The sequence below is a fragment of the Lissotriton vulgaris genome, chromosome 5, assembly GCF_964263255.1.
Source record: "Lissotriton vulgaris chromosome 5, aLisVul1.2, whole genome shotgun sequence".
Classification (NCBI taxonomy): domain Eukaryota; kingdom Metazoa; phylum Chordata; class Amphibia; order Caudata; family Salamandridae; genus Lissotriton; species Lissotriton vulgaris.
The window spans coordinates 470,117,078-470,138,185 of NC_141693.1; the positions used below are offsets into that span (position 1 = coordinate 470,117,078).

The following is a 21,108-nucleotide window of genomic DNA, read 5'->3' on the forward strand; positions in this document are numbered from 1 at the left end:
TGCTGTGTTGGTTGTGGCTGGTTGCCCTGATGTTAGAACCATTGAACCACTATTTTCTGACTTTTGGTTCCTGTCTGAGATATTGCAGTCAGAAGATCCTGTGCACCATAAATTGAAACCAAGGTGCTCAGTTATCCCAAACACTGCAGAGTGATCTTGCAAGCTGTGGGTGCCACCTTACTTCCTACTCCCTTACCAGATAGTTTCCAAAGCAAAACTCAGTTAACAACTTACAGGCACCTGGTATGTGTGTCCCCATTGAATGCAAATTGTGAGGTGCCAATTAAATTTCCTGTACGAATTAGATCCCTAAAATTAGGTTGTATAATTTGAGACTTCATACGTATCACTTAACTGTGAACAGTAACTCTAATCACCAGCAACAGAGCTCAGAGTACCAGTATGCGTCCAGAGCAACAGACTCTGGTAATTGTTCCCATTTGTCTATTTTAGAGGGTTGGGAGGTAGGCTACTAGATTTTGGGCACTGCCTCTCTGCAACACTAAATCAAGCTCACCATCTTGCTTGAACCACAATCAGTATAAAATATAAAATCTCAAAAGAACTTTGTTGTCGAAGTAATTACGCATGTTTCCAGAACAAACCATGCTCCTTCCCCCAGTTACCCACTTTTTACTCCTCTTGTTAATTCTGTATATACTCTACTCTTACCCTATCTTGCTACATTCTTTATTGTCCCTTCTAGTGTTATTTTCCAGTCTTATTTAAATCTGCAACCATTATTCCTTTATTTTAAGCAAACGTCTTTGGATTTATCACTTTCTTCTACAGAAAGTTGTCTTTTTTGTTCAAAATCTTGAAATGCATTGTCCATAGTAAAATATCTTGTTACCTTTCTGAGCATGCTTTTTTTTCTCCACTTCAGTTTGACTTCAGCTCAGGTCAAGCCATGGAAATGGCCCTATTCACTGAATGTAAATTCTTTCTTAAGTCATGTGACCAGGAACAATGCTCTATTTTCCAAATGTGGATCATTCTTTATTTCTATCTGCTTTATTTTCAATGGATATCTTTTAGATAGTACGTGAATCTTTACTTAGAAGATTCTCAGACTTGTTTCCCATTTCCATTCTGTACTGACTCAATCCATGCTCTGCAGTGGAAATTTGGATGGCATCTCATTTTCTATATTTCCAAATGATGCACTACAAGTAGCCCTGTGTCTCGGGTGCTTAAACTGGGGAAACCTGTAAAACTAAGTCCTAGATTTACCTAATTATCTTTCATTCTGGTCCCATTTCCAAGAACAAAACTCTCTGGTCTCACAGACGTGCTTTAATATACATTTATATACGTAAGACAATGCAATCTTATATTAATTCCTTCATTGCCTGGATGTTCATTTTCTTATTAAATATCTTGCCATGTCTTATGTTGATCATTATTATTGATCATATGCAGAACTTCCACGATATACTTTGCTGCCAAGACAATCTAGTCTTCACTTATTTAGTCTTGTAATTCTGATAATATTATAAACATTTTATCTCACCTGCACGGGCTGCCTGCTTAATTTCAATTTCACTAGTGCAGAATTGTTTTCAAATTAATAAAGAGCTTTGTTTCTTTGTACCTTGTTAACATAGTCCATCTTCATCAACCTACAAGTAATGTACATTTTTCCAGACAAGGTCCCTGTTTATCGTCAACATAATCCTGCTGCCTCTCAGTTTAGATCCTTTGTTTTCTAAGGTGCAAAAATGTCAAACAACCTTCCAATATCCATTTGCTTTCCTTCATCATTGGTTCTTTTAACCAGATGCCTGAAAGACTTAACCTAGTTTATTATATATATAGTTTATTTTGTGTTGTCTTATGTCTTGCTCGAAATCATGATTTTTTTCACTTGTGTCTTTATATTTTTGTATTTTTTTTATTTGCTCGGGCGCATTGGATAAAACATAATATTAGAAAAACAAACTGCATGCATTCCAATAAATACATCAATAAAATATAGTATTTAGAGCTCAATCTTGACTGCAAAAATTCTATAAATGTGTTTTCTTCGACGTGTCCCGTATTAACAGCTCTGCATTTTCTATGTGTATATGAAAGCCTAAACTTTTCTCATCCAATAGCTCTGTCTGGGCTCAAATTGTGTTTGATTGGTATCACATTGAATCTGAGTTTCAGTAATACTAATACCCACTAGAATAACCCTCACCTGCTCACCCATGCCACCAATGGAAAAACAGCAGTACAAAGGGAGCATTTAGTGTTGGGGCGTCAATATCCCTAGCATGCTAACTGGGCATCTACTCCTGCCCCGAGTGTTCAACTGCAAGCATAAAATTGTATCCTGACTGATTTTGGCCCTGGTATCATGCTAATCTAGAGTGTGTGCAGATGTTTCGGCCTGTATTTCACAATGCAATATCCAGAACCAGTTCTGTGACCTGGAGGAGCACACAAACCATGACCTCATACTAGACAGTGGACTACTGTCCCTGCAGCAGACTACTGTTTCTTCCCTGGAGACATCACATAAGCTGTGCTGTGTTTTATGAATATGCAGTGTGGTCAAACCTTGTTCTCTGTGTTTGTGAGAGTGAGGTCAACTTGCCACCCTTGTGTAAAGTTACAGTTTTACGTGATACCAAGAACCTTGCACTGACATCCTGCATGCAAGTCAAGTGTATGTATATGCGCAGTGCATGTGTAGCACATGTATGTTAGCAGGGCTCTGTGTATTGTGTGAGTCTGCGTACTGGTCCCAGAGGGATCAATTTTCGATGTTTCTGGTTTGGTATGGCACAACATAGGGGACAGAGATGTGTGTGTGTCTGTTGGTGGAGGGTGGAGACACAGACATGAGGAAGATGAAGAGGGCTGCCTTTAGAAATGTTCTGAAGTGCTTGTTAGCAATGGACTGCCAATTAGTTCTTCTGGAGCAACGCCATTGGGTGGATGGTCGGAAGAGCGATAGAACTGCAATTTCTGATGTTCAACATGAGCAGGTTCATAGGCGAGGTCTGCCCTTTTCCCTGTCTCTGATTACTGTTTCAGGAACGCGGATGACAGCCACGTGCAGATAACTCACACTTCATTGCCTCCACCTGCTGGGGCCACCTGCTTAGAGTTAGCCCCAATGCTACCTGATGTGAGAAACATCACTTTCCCTGGTGAGCAGCCAGGACATTTGTAAAAGGACAAACCCAAACCAGTTGTGAAACCTTAGACAGTGGATCAATATTAAAGGTAAGTATCCCTTTTGGCATGATTACCCCTACTTTTTGCCTGACTCTGATGTATCTTTGACTGAATGTGCACTGGGTTCCTGCTAACCAAGTTCCCGTGCATGTGTTCTTTCCCATCACCAGGCCTTTCTTTCTACAATTGGCATACCTCTGGCTCACATATACATCCCTTGTAAAAGGTACCAGTGGTACCAAGGACCTTTTAAACAGGGTTGGTCTCTAAGGGCTGCAGCTTGTAGTATGCCACCCTAAGAGACCCCTGACCAAACACATGCACACTGTAACTGCAGCCTGCGTGTTTTTGTGCAGATAAAAGTGAAGAGTCGACTTGGGACACCTGCCTGGGTGCCAGACCTACCAGCACTGCAAGGGGCATAGGTAAGTAACCCAAACAGCAGGCCTTACAGCCCTAAAGCAGGATGCACTATACCTCATTTGAGGTAATAACTGCATGAGCAGATATGACCTTATATGACCTTATAGTGTCTAAATCCATTCTTAGACATTATAAATGCAAAGTGAAGCCATACTGAGTGCATTAGCTGGGAGCTTGTCACCACGAGTTCCACAGCTCCATGGTAGCTTCACCGAATATCAAGATGTTTGGAACGAAACATCTCGGATAAATGAGCCCACACTGAAGCCAGTGTTGGATTCATTAATAAATGAACTCAGAGGGTACCTAAGAGGTGCGCCCTGAAAACCTACCAACCCACTAGTGTGTGCCTTTCTTGTTTGAACCAGCCAGCCACCTCTTGACATGCTTCTGACCCCCTGAGGTGGGTCAAAAACAAAGCCTGCTCTGGGTGGAGGTGATCCACACCTACTCCCAATCAAGAACAGCATTGAAAGGCAGTGAACCTCAAAGGCTTCCCATCCTTAATTATGCTGACCAGGACCTCCCCAGCTAGTGGAGATGCCCGTCCCCCTGACTAAGGCCCATTTTTGGGGGAAACGTCTGTCGGAAAATTAATAAGCAGGAGAGGTGTATCCCCCTCCGCCAGAACCACCCCAAATGTGTCCTGAACTGAAGTGACCCCCTCCTTTGAGAATCCTCCATATTGTTTTGGAGGATTCTAGCCAATAGGGTTAGGGGTATGCCCCCTCCCCAGAGGGAGGGGGCATTAATCTTTGAAATGCCCCTAAATTGAGTGCTTATGGGCACACCTGAAACTTAATTCTCAGATTATCGGTGACCAATGAAGAAGAGGACAAAGAAGAGCTGTGCAGCAGTGAAGACTGAAGACACCAACTGACCTGGCCCCATTCCTACTAGCCTGTCTGCAGCTCTCAAAGACCCTGCTACAGAAGAGTGACTCGTCCCTCAGCACAGCGAACTCCAGAACCCTGGGAGGATGGCCTGCCTTGTAAGAGTAATCCCGATCTCCTGTGGACAGCAGACCTGACCAAAGCTCTGTATGTGGAACTGCAAAGTCGACCACCTCTGTACCCGATGCCCATGGCCCGAGTCCAAGAGGCCCACCTATCCAGAAAATGTTTCCCAGCTATCCTGAGTAAGAGCACCTCGTGGGCTGACCCCTGCGGACTCCATGTCGACGCCTACAGCCTCTGCAGGATGACCACCCCCCCACCCCCCAACCGCGACCACACTGGGAAGCTGATTTTCTATGCCTGGTACTGATTCTTCATCCAAAAGCTCACTACTGTAAAGCATTTACTTACCTGCATATTGCTGATTGTGTTTTTTCCAACAGGATAAAATTGTACTGATTGAAAAATGCACTGTGTCTACTTTTACATTGAACATATTTTACTGATACAAAGTATCTTTGGTTCTAAGAAATAAATATACAAAAAAGTTATATTTTTACAAACCATTGGTCTCGGATTTAGTCATTGAGTCTGTGTAATCATTTCTTTCCTGTGTTTGTACGACAAATGCAATTCACTGCCCTCTGATAAGCCTAATTGCTCGCCCACACCACTACAAAAGAGAGCATTAGTATTATTTACTTGAGCCTCTGAAAAGCCTCTGGATAGCCACTGGACTCTTTACCTTACTTTGGTATAGTATTTTCAGTGCCAGCTTCCTACACACATCCCCTGTGTTCTGTGTAGACACTGTTTATAGATGGGGGATCCTAACCACTCCACTATAATAGTACTGCTGATAACGGTGGAGAAAACAAAGCTGCATCACTGCTGAAGAATGAAGAGAGGATCAGTCAAGAGGTTGCAACTGTCACAGAGACATCATCGCAAAGGAGCTCGCCGGAATGTCTCAACTGAGATTGCCAATCACCAATCTGCAGTTGCCAGTGCCACTGCTGCTGAAGATTGGCGTGACTGCACATGCCTGCCCAGTGAGCCTGCTCCAAATACTCTGACCTGAACAAGGCTGCCACTACGGCTCTCTGCAAAGACAGGCCAAGTACTATGACAGTGAGGGTGCATCTTGTTTCTGCCAAACAGCCTGAATTGCACCATAACAAAGAGCAGGTAAACAGAGAGTTTAGCTTGCATATGGGGACAGTGACTGTTGCACATAGGTAACACCACTGCGCTGCTTAAGACTTTTTAACCAAGGGCTAAAAAATACATTGAAATTAGTTGTTCTACTGAGTTATCTGCACCTGTACCTAATCCTTGACCTCTCTGCATAATGTTGGGAACTGTACAGATAGAAACTTGAACCATAGTGGGAGGGAGAGGAGGGCTAGGGGTGAAGGGGTGCGTAGTGCTTCACTGTTATGTGAAAAAGATTGCAACCCTCTATTACATTCTCATCATCTTGTGTAGTATTTAGTTTTGCTGTATGATTGATGGACATTTAGTTACTGGCCTGGACATTATACTATTGTGTCTTCTGGCTGGCGCTTGAGTTCTGACCTCATAACCTCCACCGACTCACACAGACGCTACCCCCCTGAAAAACCTATAACCGCTTGCCCTTGCTACCCTGAGAGTCAAGTCTGGAATAGGTTGTACATTGTCCAGTGAGTTCCTTATAACAACAGTTGAATACAGGATGGAGGCGTTTTTGGACATGGTGAAGCCTCCACTGGCAAGAAAACTATATATTCAATTGAGGCACAGCTCTTTACCGGTTGGGGCATTCACATCCAGATGGGCAAAAACGATGAAGGCTAATTGCCCTGCCTGTAATCACGCCAAGGAAGACATTATACACATCCTCTTTTTTTGCCCAGCATAGAGTGAAATTCAGAAGTGCTGGATTATCCCATTATGTAAAAACTTGGGTTTTAGACACTGTGTACATGCTTGTAGAGTCCTAACTTACGACACTGCCCCTCTGATTGTTTTTGCCGTTTCCCGGTTTCTATTCGGCATGTCGCGGAGAAGAACTGTATTTATCCACAAGGAATAATGGACTACTGCTTTTATGCTTTACTATTCTTTTGATAACCAACATTTAATAACTTTTTTTATTCTGAAGTATTTATGTTTTAATATTGTGCTTGTACATATTTTATTGCACTTTTATGGTCTTTGACCGAAATAAAGTTATCAAAGTGAAGTGTCCAGTTTGTAGAGCCATTATAAGATGGAACCCAGGACACCAGTGTCAAAAGACCTCAAACACCACATTTAGGCCTCAGCAGCCCCTCAACTCCCACCCCTCCGACGTAGTCAGACACTTGGTTGTCCAAATAGAGTTCAATAGTACATAAATCTTTGGGACATCAATGATAAATGACGGTACCAGTCACTAACAGCACCAGGAACTAGAGAAAATGTCTTGCACATTCAGATATAACTCCTCAGAGCTTAGAAAGAAAAAAATGCATGAAAACAGAGACATGGTACAAAAAATATAGACACACACTCTGAGCTAAACATGGGACTTGCCCATACACCATTAAATTCACCTTTTTTAGTTCGTTGAAAGCTTTTGTTGCCGTGTCTTCGTCCCTTGAACCCTGAGTTGTCTGCTTCAATATGTTCTATGGGGATAAACAGACACCATAACTGGAAACTGAAAGTAGACAAATTAGACAGTGCTGTTTGCAGTACTTTGAAAACAAAGGCAGAAATGACTCCATTATAATCACTGGGTCAGACTGAAAGACACCATCAAAGAACATATTTTAGGAAATCCTCCACCTAGAATGGCAGCCTAGTGTGGCTTTACCTCCACCAGCATCTTGAGGCGCATTATCCGCTGAAATGGCAGTATCAGGAAGGATGTGAGTGGTAGCCGCTGACAGACCTGGTCCTCCTCAAGCTTGGCCAGGATTCCTGGGAACCTAGGGTTTTCCAATCTGTGGAGCAACACAAACAATTTAGAGACACATATCTGGGGGTCCATGGCAACAGTGCCTTAATAATTCAATGTTAGAAGTAGACACATGAGCATTCTCAATGGTTCTCAAAACACTCTGGGGCATATTTACAAGCTCCTATTGCACCACAACTTCACTGATAGTGACATGTGGTGATAGGGGCTTCGCCTTATTTACAAGGCAGCGTTAAGCCACTTAAAGTGGCTTAAAGCTGCCTTGTAAATTAGGGAACCTTTCACGCTACACTTAGCTTGAAAGGGGAGGGCAATGGGTGTTGTGATGTGCGTTCCTTTTAACACCCATTGATTTTGACGCTGCCCCATATATACAAGTTATAAAGTGGGAAGCGCACACCGTGAAGCAGTAGTAAACATTTATCTAGCAATAAAACAGATTAAATACAATGGTGCCACAGTGGAACCCTTGCTGTCTAACAAGAGTGGAACGATAAAGTTTTGTAAATGCTACCGAACACGGTAGCAACACTTTGCACTGTGCAATGTGGTCGCCAATGGACCCTCGTGGTATCTCGACAAAATTGACAAGATGTATCAAAAATGCAAAACGTAAACACAGTTGTACTTGTAAATGTATATCTTTACAGGTAATTGTTGACAAACAAAACGCAAGTAGTTTTAGTACATAAGCAACATATTTACATAGAGCAACGCTCACAAGAGCGTTGCTCTCGAGAGTTAGTTGCTTAGAGTATCACTGACGATTATTCATTGATTTCACCAGGAACATTCTGCCCGGGACTAGCGGTTGGGATTCTGGCGTGTTAAGAGTGTAGGTTGCCGCAGCTAAGTTATTGATCTTATCTGGAGGAAGCATTGTCATTACTTCTGCATCCCCAAGAGGCTATTTCCCTTCTTTGGAGGTTGATAGTTTGCCTGGCAGCTTGTTACAGTTTGTAGAACCCCGGATTTCAGTACAGCCAGATTGGCCCCCAAAGAAGGGACACTTCTGTCCAGAAATGCATCGGGCTGCTAAATGAATTCTTGCTAATATGTGACTGTATTTATACATATGAATTAATGCAAGGTCATACTGTAATGATACTATGGGTTTTTTGAACATACATGTAAATATGTTGGTTATGTACTAAAACTACTTGCGTTTTGTTTGTCAACAATTACCTGTAAAGATATACATTTACAAGTACAACTGTGTTAACGTTTTGCATTTTTGATACATCACGTCAATTTTGTTGAGATACCACGAGGGTCCATTGGCGACCACATTGCACAGTGCACAGTGTTGCTACCATATATACAAGAGCAGCGTAAATAGAAGGCAGTGCCAAAATTAAGACCAGGGGAAACCTGGTCTTAAACAGGCGAAACTAGGAGAAATGCTTTATTTCTCCTCGTTTTGCTGTTTTCTTGTGTGTTGCGTTGTGCAGCACGTACAGAAACAGCAAAACACCAATGATTGTTTATGTGCAGGAAGGTACCCCTTCCTGCACATAAACAATCATTAAAATAAAATGCTGTTTTGCAACTTCTATATGTGCTGAATTAAGCAGCACACATAGAAGTTACAAAACAGCATTTAAAGATTGTTTATGTGCAGGAAGGGGGACCTTCCTGCACATAAACAATCTTCCCCTCAACACAGGCACCCTTGCACTATGGTGCAAGGGTTCCTGCGCTGGCGCTAGGCAGCTACATTTAGCGCCAGTGCAGGGGGAAACGCAGGGCTGCACCCTATTCTAGTAAATATGGTACAGCCATGCGTTTCTAAAGTGATGAATCGTGTTGTTAGCCTTCTTGGCTAAACAACACACTTCGCCACTTTCTTGTGAATATGCCCCTCTGTCTAAACAGGGCAGCCTGCGATCAAAAGGCGAATTAGCCCCTAAAATCCCTTCTGTGTCAAAGCAGGTCTGAGAGTCACAGGCCGGTCGAGTCAGAGTTTCCCTGTACCTGTAAAGTGCTGTGCAGAGCATCCTGGAAGGTCACAGGATTCCATATTACTGTATGGTGGTGAGAATGGGAGGAAAAGTCCAGTTGGATCAAGGATTCCCCAAGCAGTAGTGAGACCCAGTCTGATTGGGCCTTGGATTCCTTGTATCTATTAGAAAAAACAGACCTAAGCCTTAAGTGTTTGTTTTTGGTTGATCAATGACTTCACCAATGCAGGTGATGATTCATCTTGCAGGGATCTCTATTTTTTGCAACGTAACCAGCCCAACCTCAAATGACTGTTGGAAGACCTAACAAAAGGTACATAGTATAAGTGGCAGCAAGTGTAGAGTTGGCATTTCCAACGATTACCACAAATGTGTAGGCTGGCAGACTGATAGACACACAGCAAGATAAAGAAGACAGTGATGAAGCAGACCGCATACATACAGGAGACGCTGGTAGGTCTGTTCCTGGTAGGCCTGGTTGGTGACATAAGGAAGGTAGACCCGGCGAAATTCTGGGCAGTGGTTGAGAACAATGTCACAGACATCAAAACATAGAACGTCCTCCTCCAGCCTCTCTTCCAAAACCAGCAAGAACCTATCCAAGGGAGAAAAAACAATTGGCACCCAAATATCGCACAGCCTCAGGATTTTCTGCTACAGGGTGGACATGTAAAGATATCACTGAATGCAAGACATGAGAGATTTCCCAAAAGCCAAAGAGAGCAAGAAACTTGACAACCTTAACTACGTAAAACTTTTTGGGGGAAAATGTATGTCTATCTCACTTTGGGTTTGAAGAGTTCTCATTCATGTTTATGCAGCACTATCCATGTTTCCAACCCCATTGAGCTGAGTGTGATCGAAAACTGCCAAAGTGCTAAGTGCTTGACAGAAGGAAAATTTGGTTTTAGGTCAAGGCTGGGACAACTATTCAACTGAATTTTGCTGAGTCTTTATTTCTTCTGTGACCAAGAAAATTGGTAAAGTGAGATTGGTGATTATAACTCATTGGATAAGCAGGACAAAATCCAGACAGTGTGTGATCAGGACAATAAAAATGACCCGAACAGTTTTAATAAATGCTTGCTTGAAGAGCAGACAGTTCAATTACTTGCCTTAGGCATATTATTCCCAGGGAAGATAGCTAAGATATACCTTGGAGCAACAGACTGCTGCCCAAGATGTGATTGATCTGTGTCTGATTTCTAACACGTGTTTTGGGATTGCAGTGATAAAACTATTTTAGGGTACTTAGCAACCCTTATATCAGAGATAATAGATAAAAGAGACAGAAAAGCACTCTAGCGTCAAGTGTGCTGGATCACATATGCAGATCAAAAAGATTGAAGGTCAGATACAAATTCGTAGACCTGGCTTGAAGGCCCAAGTGTTCATGGTCTAATTGGGGTGTCGAATAATGCTCCTGTTTTCTTTACCCCTAGCACACTTCGCCAGGAAAAAAGGAAATGTGTGCTGCCGACAAAAGACTAACATGTGGGAACAACCAGCAGGAAATTGTGGGAATATAGATTTCTGCAGACATTCCACACTTCTCAGGAGACACCCCTAAAAGCCCTCTAATTCCACTTCCTGGAATTACTCATCCCAAGGGTATTGCTACTTCTGGGTGCAGAATTACTGGATCAGTAGTATCACTAAGAACGAGGGACAAACATCTAGTGTGAGGGTACAGAAGAAATAGCTGCGATCTCTTGTAAGGCAAAATAATGAGTTCTTGGAAAATAACATTTAGGTACATTTTGTACATTTTGATATGTACTGCTTACAATGTATAGTTTTCTGTGTTAGGAAACCTATGTCTTTACCATAGCAGTGGAATATCATTTGTAACAATGGGTGTTAACAAATGATAATAGCTAGAGCATGATGCCACAGACTATATCACACAAGAAGCTACATGATCTGCCTTGACTTGCCACATTATTCGCCTTTATTTTACGGCATAATTTCGATCGATATTAACTTTATTCGATCTAGATAGATTAGACCATAAAAGTTCAATAAAAATGCATAGAGTAAAATTTGAACCACACAATAAAAAAACATTTAAAAATCATTTCATATGTATAGTCGCTAAACCCTAATATTCTGCAATTATAAGAACCGTGCACTAATTTTACATAGTTACTTTAACACAGATGAAAAGTTAGTGGCAATAAATGCAAAAACCTCAATTAAGGGTTCGCTACGCATTACTGTATAACTTTCTTCAGATAATCATCTGTTCTGTTTCGTAATAGCAGTTTTAAAATTAGCTAAAATCCTTTGTTTATAATGTGTTTCTAAACAATAATTATGAATCCGTATTTATAAAACGTTTTCCAAGTAGTCCTCTGCTCTATTGCATGACAATTTAAAATGTGCTAAAATCCATTGTTTGTAGTATATTTCTGAACAACGATTATAAATCCATGTTAATAAGACGTCATATGTTAACTAAACATTTATAAATGTTCAGTAAGGTTAATAATATCATCTATGTAATGTTATTTCTGGCATAAAAGACGGCCCATAAAAAACTTGACATTCCACAACATAGCTCAACAGTAGATTATGACTGCAGGAAAATATATGCAGGTCGACGTTGTGTAAACTGTAAAAATCTGAAAAACGGTAAAACATAAAGTATTCTCCAAAAAGTATAAAATCTACAGAAAAGTACCATGTGCATAATGCTCTGGGGCATCTTGCCATCACAAGGACAATTACTTAAATTTGATGTCCAAACGTTAACTTTAAGGAAGCTGATAAGGCGATGGAAAATATCCATTCTAAAGTGAGTTAGGACAAATCTATGTCTTGAGTTAGATACAGCTTTCAAATATAACTGCATATCAGACCTGGTTAAAATAAGTTGATTATTTAAAACAGAAGATGTTGGTAATTCGGCGGTCAGACAGAGATTCTCTAAGTGCACAATGCATTCCTTTTTTAATGCTGTTCTACTAATAGCTGCCAAAGAGTTAGGATTCTCAAAATAGTCTGGGTGCCCCACGTCTCGGTAGAAACGTTGAATATATGACAGCCCCGGTATGCGGATAGACAGAGTTGATATTAAACAGTCCCGATAAAAGCACGGTTTAAGGCAGTATATTCAGAATTCCAAACTTTATGCCATAGTAAAATGGGTTGCATCCTAATTGAGTCTGTAAGAAACTGAACCCCCAACTCAGCATGACAGACATATGAAGAGGCACTTTTGGGGGCTGTAAGCAAATACCTCAAAAACTCATTCTCTGCCACTTGCAGTGCTGTACATTTTGTATGCCCCCAAATCCCAGCACCGTATAGTGCTACAGTGACGCATTTAGCCTTATAAATCTTACTCATCTCCACTGGATGGTTTGTACTCAAGCTGCTAGCAATGTTTCGTAGGACCATATTACCATTTCTAAATAATAAGGCCCTTGTAGATGTAGCACAGTTCCATGTGCCTTCCTTGTTACACAGGACACCTAGATATGAGAAACTATTTGTAAAATCTATCTTGGTGTCCATAATTTTTATGTCACGACAAATCGCGGTTCACCTGCCACACTTCATTATGAATGTTTTTGATTGATTGACTAATAAGTCGTGATCCTGCAGGAATTCGACAAAGGTGTTAAGTAAATACTGCAAGGCAAGGGGGGTATGGGCCATAAGGATGTCTTCGTCCGCCTAGTTTAGGGCTGGCACTGGGTAATGACTCACCTGTGGGTGGTCTTTACATTGTAAAGTCAGCGTCATCAACATTATTTATATATAAATAGAAAAGAAAGGGTGCTATATATATAAAGATCTCTGAGAAAGTTAATGATCGATTGTAGGAAGCTGGCTCTGTATATACTATACCAAAGTGAGGTATAGTATATACAGAGTCCAGTGGAACCCAAAAGGTAGGCAGAGGTAAAGTAGATAGCACCTCACTCTCTGTTTGTGGTAGTATGGTCGAGCAGTAAGGCTTTACCAGAGGACAGTGTTAAGCATTTGTTGTACACAGTCAGCAAATGAATTCACACACTCAAAGACTGAACTTCAGACCAATTGTTTTTGTATAAAAAATATTCTTTTAGTTATTTTATTTCCTAGAACCAAGCAAGCCTGGCACAGGTAAGTGATAAATACTTTGCAGTAAATATTTAGTTGTAATACAGTTTGCATTGTAATTGTATATGCACCTAGTTTTGACTTACAGTATTGTTATTGAGAAATGCAATGCTTTGTAAATACAGTACATATACTTTGAATAGGACTTTTAGTAAAATTACTCTTGAGATTACTTTTCTTACACAGTGCAGTATGCGTGGATACGGCACTGGGACATTTCCTGTAAACAGGTAAGTAAAAGCGTTTTTGTGAGTTAGTACAATTTTAATGAATTTCTTTAGGTTTTCCAACTCCACACTGAAACATTTCATAGAAAAAACAGTCAATGTTATCCTACGGGGGAAAATAGTGTTATCAGTTTAAAGGTAAGTACTTTGTTGTAGGAGTTGGTGTTCTGGGGTTAGACTTAGGGGACCCCAGGGTAAAGGATGCACTCTTGTTACACCCTCAGCGGCACTAAAGTGGCCGGGTGCAGAGTGTTGAGGCCCAATGTTATCCAATGGGGGAAAGGGGGCCTCCGGTTGGTGGCTGTTGGCAAGCAGGCAACAAGGTTGTGGGAGCCAAGCTCCTGGTCTTAGGCTCAGGGCAAAGGGGATCAGGTTTAGCACACAAAGTGCACCCGCAGCGGCACAGGGGCGGCTGGGTGCAGGGTGTTGTTTTGGCGTTATATGCCCCGTTGTTTTCAATGGTGATTTTTGGTTTTGGTTTTTAGCTGCAGGCTCGGTCCAGGAAGACTTCCGGGAGGAACCATCAGCTGGGCAGGTAAGTTGAAGAGCTCGAGAATGTAGGTGCACCTCGGGTTCTTTTCTCCTGGGCGCAGGGTGGTCCAATGCAGGGGTGTCTTTTGAGGTCAGATTTCACCTTACCAGGGCACTCACGGTTGGGGGGCGGGTCTACGTGCAGAGGCTGCAGGTGACGTCGGGGAGTCCTGGAGGGGTCAACCCAGGTTGGACTCGGGCTCTGGAGTGCTGGGCCACCTTGCTGGGACCAGTGGGCCACTCAAAATTCGGGGCGTAGGCGTCTGGTGCAGCTGTGGGGCCAGGCATCGGGTTTCTTTTTCCTCAGCAGACTCGAAGTCCTTCTTTGGTGTTTCTTCTGAACAGAGCTGCTGTTCACAGGAGATTTGGTGTTTGTTGAAGGCAGTCAGTCTTTCCAGGGATTCTAGAGGTCGCTGGCTGCAGGACAAGATGATTTTTGGCGCAGGATCTCCAAAATCTGCAGACGGCCGGTAGGGCTGGGGCCAAGTCAGTTGTTCTCTGCAGTCTCCTCTGCTGGGTGTCTTCTTTCGTCCTTTTTCTACTTAGGTTGCGGGAATCTGAATCCTTGTTTCAGGGCTGCCCCATAAATACTGTATTTAGGGAGCATTTTAGGGGTCCCGTGGTCAGTAGCCAATGGGCTACTACCCTTAGGGTGACTACACCCTTGGTGTGCTCACCCCACAAGGGGGAGTGTGCCCAATCCTTAATCCTGATCGGGGAGTGCCTGCCATCTGCAAGATGGCGGGCACTGAAGAGTGGGCTTCACCTCGCCTCTCCCACCTGAGGGGCGGGGTTGGCAGAGGTGGGCACACCTTCTGGGCTGGCTAATCTTTCCCACTAGTCTTCCCCCTGAAAAGGAGGGCAGACAGGAAGGAGGCCTGCTCCTGACTGCAGTAGAGGTTGGGGGTCGCATTACAAAGGCTGCCAGGCCTTTGAAGCTCCCCTGCCAAAGATGGCTCTTTCTGACCTGGGGGAGGTGTGAACACCTCTGCCCAGGAAAGGCTTTGTTTCTGGGCTCAGGGAGCAACTGCTACCACCCTATGGGTCCAGAAACATGTCTTGTGGTGGCAGGCTGGTGTGTACCAGTCAGGGAACCCACCAGAGGCTGGTCATTTTTCAGGGGGCATCTCTAAGATGCCCTCTGAGTGCGTTTTTCATTAAACCCCACACTGGAATCAGTGTGGGTTTAATGTGCTGAGAAGTTTGATACCAAACTTCTCAGCTTTCAGTGGTACCATTATGGTGCTGTGGAGTTCGTAATGACAAATCCCCAGCACCATATACTCTTAATGACAGCACTGCACTTACAATGTCTAAGATTAGACTTAGACACTGTAGGGGTACGGGGCTCATGCACCTGTACCCTCACCACTGGCAATGGGCACCAAGCTGGAGGGGTGACTGATCTATGCCAGGGCAGGGGGTTGTAGGCATGGCACACAAGGATGAGTGCCATGTCGACTCTTCACTTTGTTTTGCACCAAAACACGCAGCCTGCAATGGGAGTGTGTGTGTGTGTAAAGGTACAGGGCATCTAAGGGTGGCACAATAAGTGCTGCAGCCCTAAGAGGTTTTCCCTGGCCACAGTGCCCTGGGTACCTCTGGCACCATTTACCAGGGGCTGACCTGTGGCCAGAGATTCCAATTGGATTTGGGTACAGTTTTGGGAAAGAACACAGGCCCTGGGAACCTGATTGGCAGAGACCCAGGGCACATCAAGTCAAACGTGCATCAGTATCCTGACAGAAAGCGGGGGGTTACTGCAACAGAAACCCAGCTTCTCACATCCGCTCCCATATCGAACATAATTGTCCATAACTTCGAGTGGATGACACAATCAAATGCAAAGGAAATATAGACAAACCCTAGGAACAAGTTCCCACCCTTTTTCTTTCCTATTAACATGCTTAAATTCAGGCCCTGTTCAATTGTCCCAACTCCGCTGCAAAACCATTTTGAAAGTCTGTCAAAATTTCCCTTGATTCTGCCCACTCCTGATAATATGTCCCTGTTCAAAATAACACAGGGACATATTATCAAGGATCGGTGTTAAAATTATCGCCATTTTATCGGCAGGAAACTGCAGATAAAACGGCGATAATGGGCTTCATAATATGCCCTTGTTAATTTCCATAGAAGCCCAAGTTAACATCAGAACATGGGCTTCTATGGGAATTAACATGGGCGTATTATCAAGCCCATTATTGCCGTTTTATCTGCAGTTTCCTGCCAATAAAACGGCGATCGTTTTAACACCGGTCCTTGATAATATGCCCCACAGTCCGATATCTTCATTAAAGAAAAAAGCAAAGAAATCGGCCTACAGCACGCAGGATTGTGTCGGTCATCATTTTGTAAATAGGTACAATTATTCATTCTGACCATGTCAAGAGAAAGCCTGTGTTGCAAGGATAAGTTACTTACCTGTAATCCTAGTTCTCTTCCAGGGGTATCCTCGTCAAAGTCATAAGCACTGAATATTCCCGCCCACGTGCAGGCACCCCAGAAATAATATAAAATTATATATGTAAATCACATATAAATAGCTCCACATATATGTTTGCACATGTATCATTTTTTCTTACACCAATGCAGCCCAAAAACAGAGGCTAAACAATGTAAATACTCATACATACACTGTAATTAGCAAGGAAACAAAAAACACATTAGGTCAAATAGCCCTTGAAGTTTGTGTTTTAATGAGCCAAACACTCATAAATCCTGAAATTTGCTAATAAATATACATTGTTAGCCACAGGCTGCATTGAACAGCAATAGCATAGAAAATGAAACCATTTTCAACAAAAACTGGCACCGTGCCTTTAAAGCAGCCATGACCCCTGGCTTCCCATCATGCCTCAGGGGTGACAGTTAGGTCAGTTGTTCTTTGCATAACCCTGAAGTCAGGGCTCAATCACAAGTCATAGAACAGACAAAATCTAATTTACGTGGAGAGGCGGATGGGTTGCTTATGACTTTGATGAGGATACCCCTGGAAGAGAATTAGGATTACAGGTAAGTAACTTATCCTTCTCTGCTAGGGGATCCTCATCAATAGTCATAAGCACTGAATAGAATAGCAGGCCCAAACACCACCTGCAGGTAAATGAGACATACATGACCCAACCGAAACATTTGTAGCAGCCGAGTATTCAGCTGCTAAACAGATTCCGCAGGGAGGCCCGGCCTACCTGGCTAGCTGCTCTATTGTAGGAATCAAGACAGTAATGTCTGGTAAATGTATGGACGGACCTCCAGGTCGCCGCCTTACAGATCTCAGACATGGGCACATTTTGGAGAAAAGCTGCAGTCGCCGCTCTACCCCTGGTGGAATGTGCCTTGGGAGAAAACCCTAGAGTTTTCTGAGCCAATTGATAGGAAAGCTTGATACAAGAAAGGAATATGCTACTTACCAGTATGCATCTGTTCTTGGCATGTAGGGCTGCTGACATTCATATCTGTGCATAGATCGCCGCCTAGTGTTGTGTCCGGATGATTGCATGTTGTTGTCCTGGAAGAGTCTTCGAAGTATCACGAGATAGGTGGCTCCTCCCTTGGACTACAGTGCACATCGGCAACCTCTCCTTCCTCAGATTGCTTTTTTCCGCCATTGGGTTCGGATGTACTTTCCTACACTCCAAGTTCGGAATTGACTAACTCTTCTGTAAAGGCCAAAAGGCCTTCGGTTCCGTCTGTATTGTTTCGCGCTCGGTACCGAGAGACTTCGGAAACATCTATTGCGCTCCGGTCATCGAATCGGGAACGTTTCGAGGTTGCATAACCTGTTCTGATCGAACCATAATTAACAAACAGTTGATCAGACCTACGAACAGATTTGGACCTATCTAGATAAAATTTCAAAACCCTTTTCAGGTCCAAAGAATGCAAAGCCCTCTCATCTGGAGTAGAGGGATTAGGGAAAAAGGTGGGCAGAGAGATGGTCTGATTTACATGAAAATCTGACACCACCTTGGGTAGAAAAGACGGATGTGTCCTCAGTACTACTCTATTCAAGTGGAACACCGTATAAGGTTCCTTGGAGCAGAGGGCCTGAATTTCGCTTACCCTACGAGCTGACGTGATTGCTACCAAAATAGCAGCTTTCCAGGAAATATGCTGCAAAGTAGCTTTATGAATGGGCTCAAAAGGAGAACCCATTCATTTTGACAGAACCAGGTTCAGCTCCCAGGGCGGGGAAGGAGGACGCACTGGAGGGTACACTTTTTTCAACCCTTGCAGGAAGTCTTTTACAGCGGGCAGTTGGAAAAAAGAAGTTTGTGAAGGTGATCGCCTATACGCTGTTATAGCCGCTAAATGCACCTTAATAGAATTAAACTTTAAACCTGCTTTCGCCAGAAATAACAAATAGGAAAGAACGACTTCTCCCTGACCCTTAATAGGATGATGACCATTTTGCATGCACCACAGATAGAAGCGCTTCCATTTACAGGCATAAGAATGTCTTGTGGAAGGTAGTCTTGCTTCCTTCAGGATGGACATGCAGTCCTGTGGCAATCCTAGATGGCCATATTGTATGACCTCAGTAGCCATGCTGTCAAGCTCAGTGACGGAAGGTTGGGATGATGAATCCTCCAGTTCATCTTTGATAAGAGGTCCGGCCTGCATGGCAGTCTCTTGTGAGGAGCCACTGAAAGATGAAGCAGGTCCGTGTACCACCATTGTCTCGGCCAGTCGGGGGCAATGAGAATCATTGTTGTGCACAAGTGTGTCAGCTTGCTCACCACCTTCGGGATCAGTGGAAGGGGTGGAAAGGCGTACACAAATTCCCCTGACCAGTCGATCAAAAGTGCATTCCCTCTTGTTCCTGGACGGTAAAACCGCGAGGCGAAGTCTTGGCATTTGGTGTTTTCGTCGTCCGCGAACAGATCTAAGGAAGGACGACCCCAAGACTGAAAGATGCCTTCGAGCACCTCGTAGTTTAGAACCCAGTCTTCTCAGTCCTCGGAATGCCGACTCAGCACGTCCGCCCTCACATTCTGTTCTCCTGGGAGGTGGACCGCCTTGACTGACAATTTGCGAGCCAGAAGCCAATGCCAGATGCGCTGGGCTTCCAGTGACAGAGTCCGTGAGTGCGTTCCTCCCTGCTTGTTTAAATAGTACATCGCGGTGGTGTTGTCCGTTTGTACTAATATTGATGTCTCCCGAATCGAGGGAAGGAACGCTTTGAGAGCCAGGTGGACTGCTCTCAACTTCAGCATGTTGATGTGATATGTACATTCCTTGGGGGACCACAAGCCTTGCACTTGGAGGTGAACCATGTGTGCCCCCCAGCCTTGTAGAAAAGCATCGGTGATTAAGGTCTGTGCAGGAGTAGGTTGATGGAACAGAATTCCCACCTGCATATTCTGCTTCTTTGTCCACCATGGAATGGAAGCTCGAGCTGTTTCTGAAAGAGAAATCCGATTGTCCCAGCGAGCTGACTGTTGGTCCCACTTGTCCTCCAGATCCTGCTGAAGAGGACGCACCCGAAGCTGGCATTTGGGACTAGAAAGATGCATGAAGCCATCGAACCTAGCATGGAGGCAATCTTTCGCACTTTCTGAACCTTGTGGCAGAGTACCAGCTGACACTTTTGTGTTATAGAACACTGTCTCTCCTCCGAAGGAAACACTTTTCCTACCTCGGAGTCTAGAAGAGCTCCTAGGAAGGGAATCTTCTGGGTGGGCTGCGAGACTGATTTGCTGAAGTTGACATGCAACCCCAACTGTTGACAGATCTGGATGCAGGTTTGGAATTGATTACTTACAGCGTCTGGGGAAGGACCTTTCAGTAGCCAATCGTCCAGATACGGGTACGCGAAGACTCCCCTATGTCGTAGAGCGGCCGCTACTACTGCAACACACTTCGTGAATACCCGGGGGGCTGACTTCAACCCGTAGGACCTTGAATTGGTAGTGAGAGGTCCCCACCTGGAACCGCAGGAACCTTCTGTGTTTGTGGTGCACTGGGACATGGAAGTAGGCATCCTGGAGGTCCATCGAACACATCCAATCTCCCTTCCTGAGATTCGAATATATTTGGTGAAGTGCCAACATGCGGAACTTTTCTTTTCTGATATGCAGGTTGAGCGTTCTTAAGTCCAGAATGGGCCTGAATTCTGCCTTTTGTCCCTTTTTCCAGACCAAGAAATATCGGGAGTACACTCCTTTCCCCCTTTGAGTGAGTGGAACCCTCTCTGCTGATTTTTTGAGAAGTATCGCCACTTCCTTTTTCAAAAGGACGAGTTGATGATTTACGGTTAGCTTTGGAGGAACGGGTGGAGGCAGGCGTTTGAAACTAAGACAGTACCCATGCTGAAGTGTAGTCAACACCCATCTGTCTTGAGTAATGTTTTCCCACTCTGACATATGATAGGCAATGCTTCCCCCCACTGGAGTGGTCAACGGCACTGGGGGAAGGAAGGACTCATTGCTTTGGCTGGGACTTATTAGAATTGTTGCCCGGGTGTTGATTTCCACCTCCTCTGGAATTACGCTTCCCTCTGAAATGGGACTTCTGTTGCCCTTGTTGGTCCTGACCCTTCGAGTGAGGGGCTTGAACCCTATGTTTAGAAGAGCCCTTGTTGACGGAGCGGTACTTCCTCCGAAAGTCTTTCTTCTTCTCAAGCCCTATGGCCTTAAGAGTGTTCAACTCCGACTTCATGCATTGCATTTCTTCGTCAGCACTTGCCCCAAACATTGATGTTCCCGAAAAGGGCAGGTTCAAGATTCTAGCCTGAGCCTCAGGTTTTAAGGCTGTCAGGCACAACCATGAAGACCTCGCCGTTACTCCATGTGCATATCCATGCGCTGCAAGGGTAGCCCCATTCGCCGCGGCGCCTA

General features: G+C 43.8%; 1 protein-coding gene across 1 annotated transcript in view; it reads right to left on the reverse strand.

Moving 5' to 3' along the window:
- ARHGEF19 (Rho guanine nucleotide exchange factor 19) overlaps positions 1-21,108 on the reverse strand; it is a 399,335-nt gene that overhangs the window by 64,462 nt on the left and 313,765 nt on the right. Inside the window, exons 8-10 of the mRNA XM_086921910.1 lie at positions 9,841-9,993; positions 7,333-7,462; positions 7,070-7,144 (exon numbers count right to left, since the gene is read on the reverse strand). Coding sequence (XP_086778036.1) covers positions 7,070-7,144; positions 7,333-7,462; positions 9,841-9,993 — 358 coding nt within the window. The remainder of the gene's footprint in view (positions 1-7,069; positions 7,145-7,332; positions 7,463-9,840; positions 9,994-21,108) is intronic.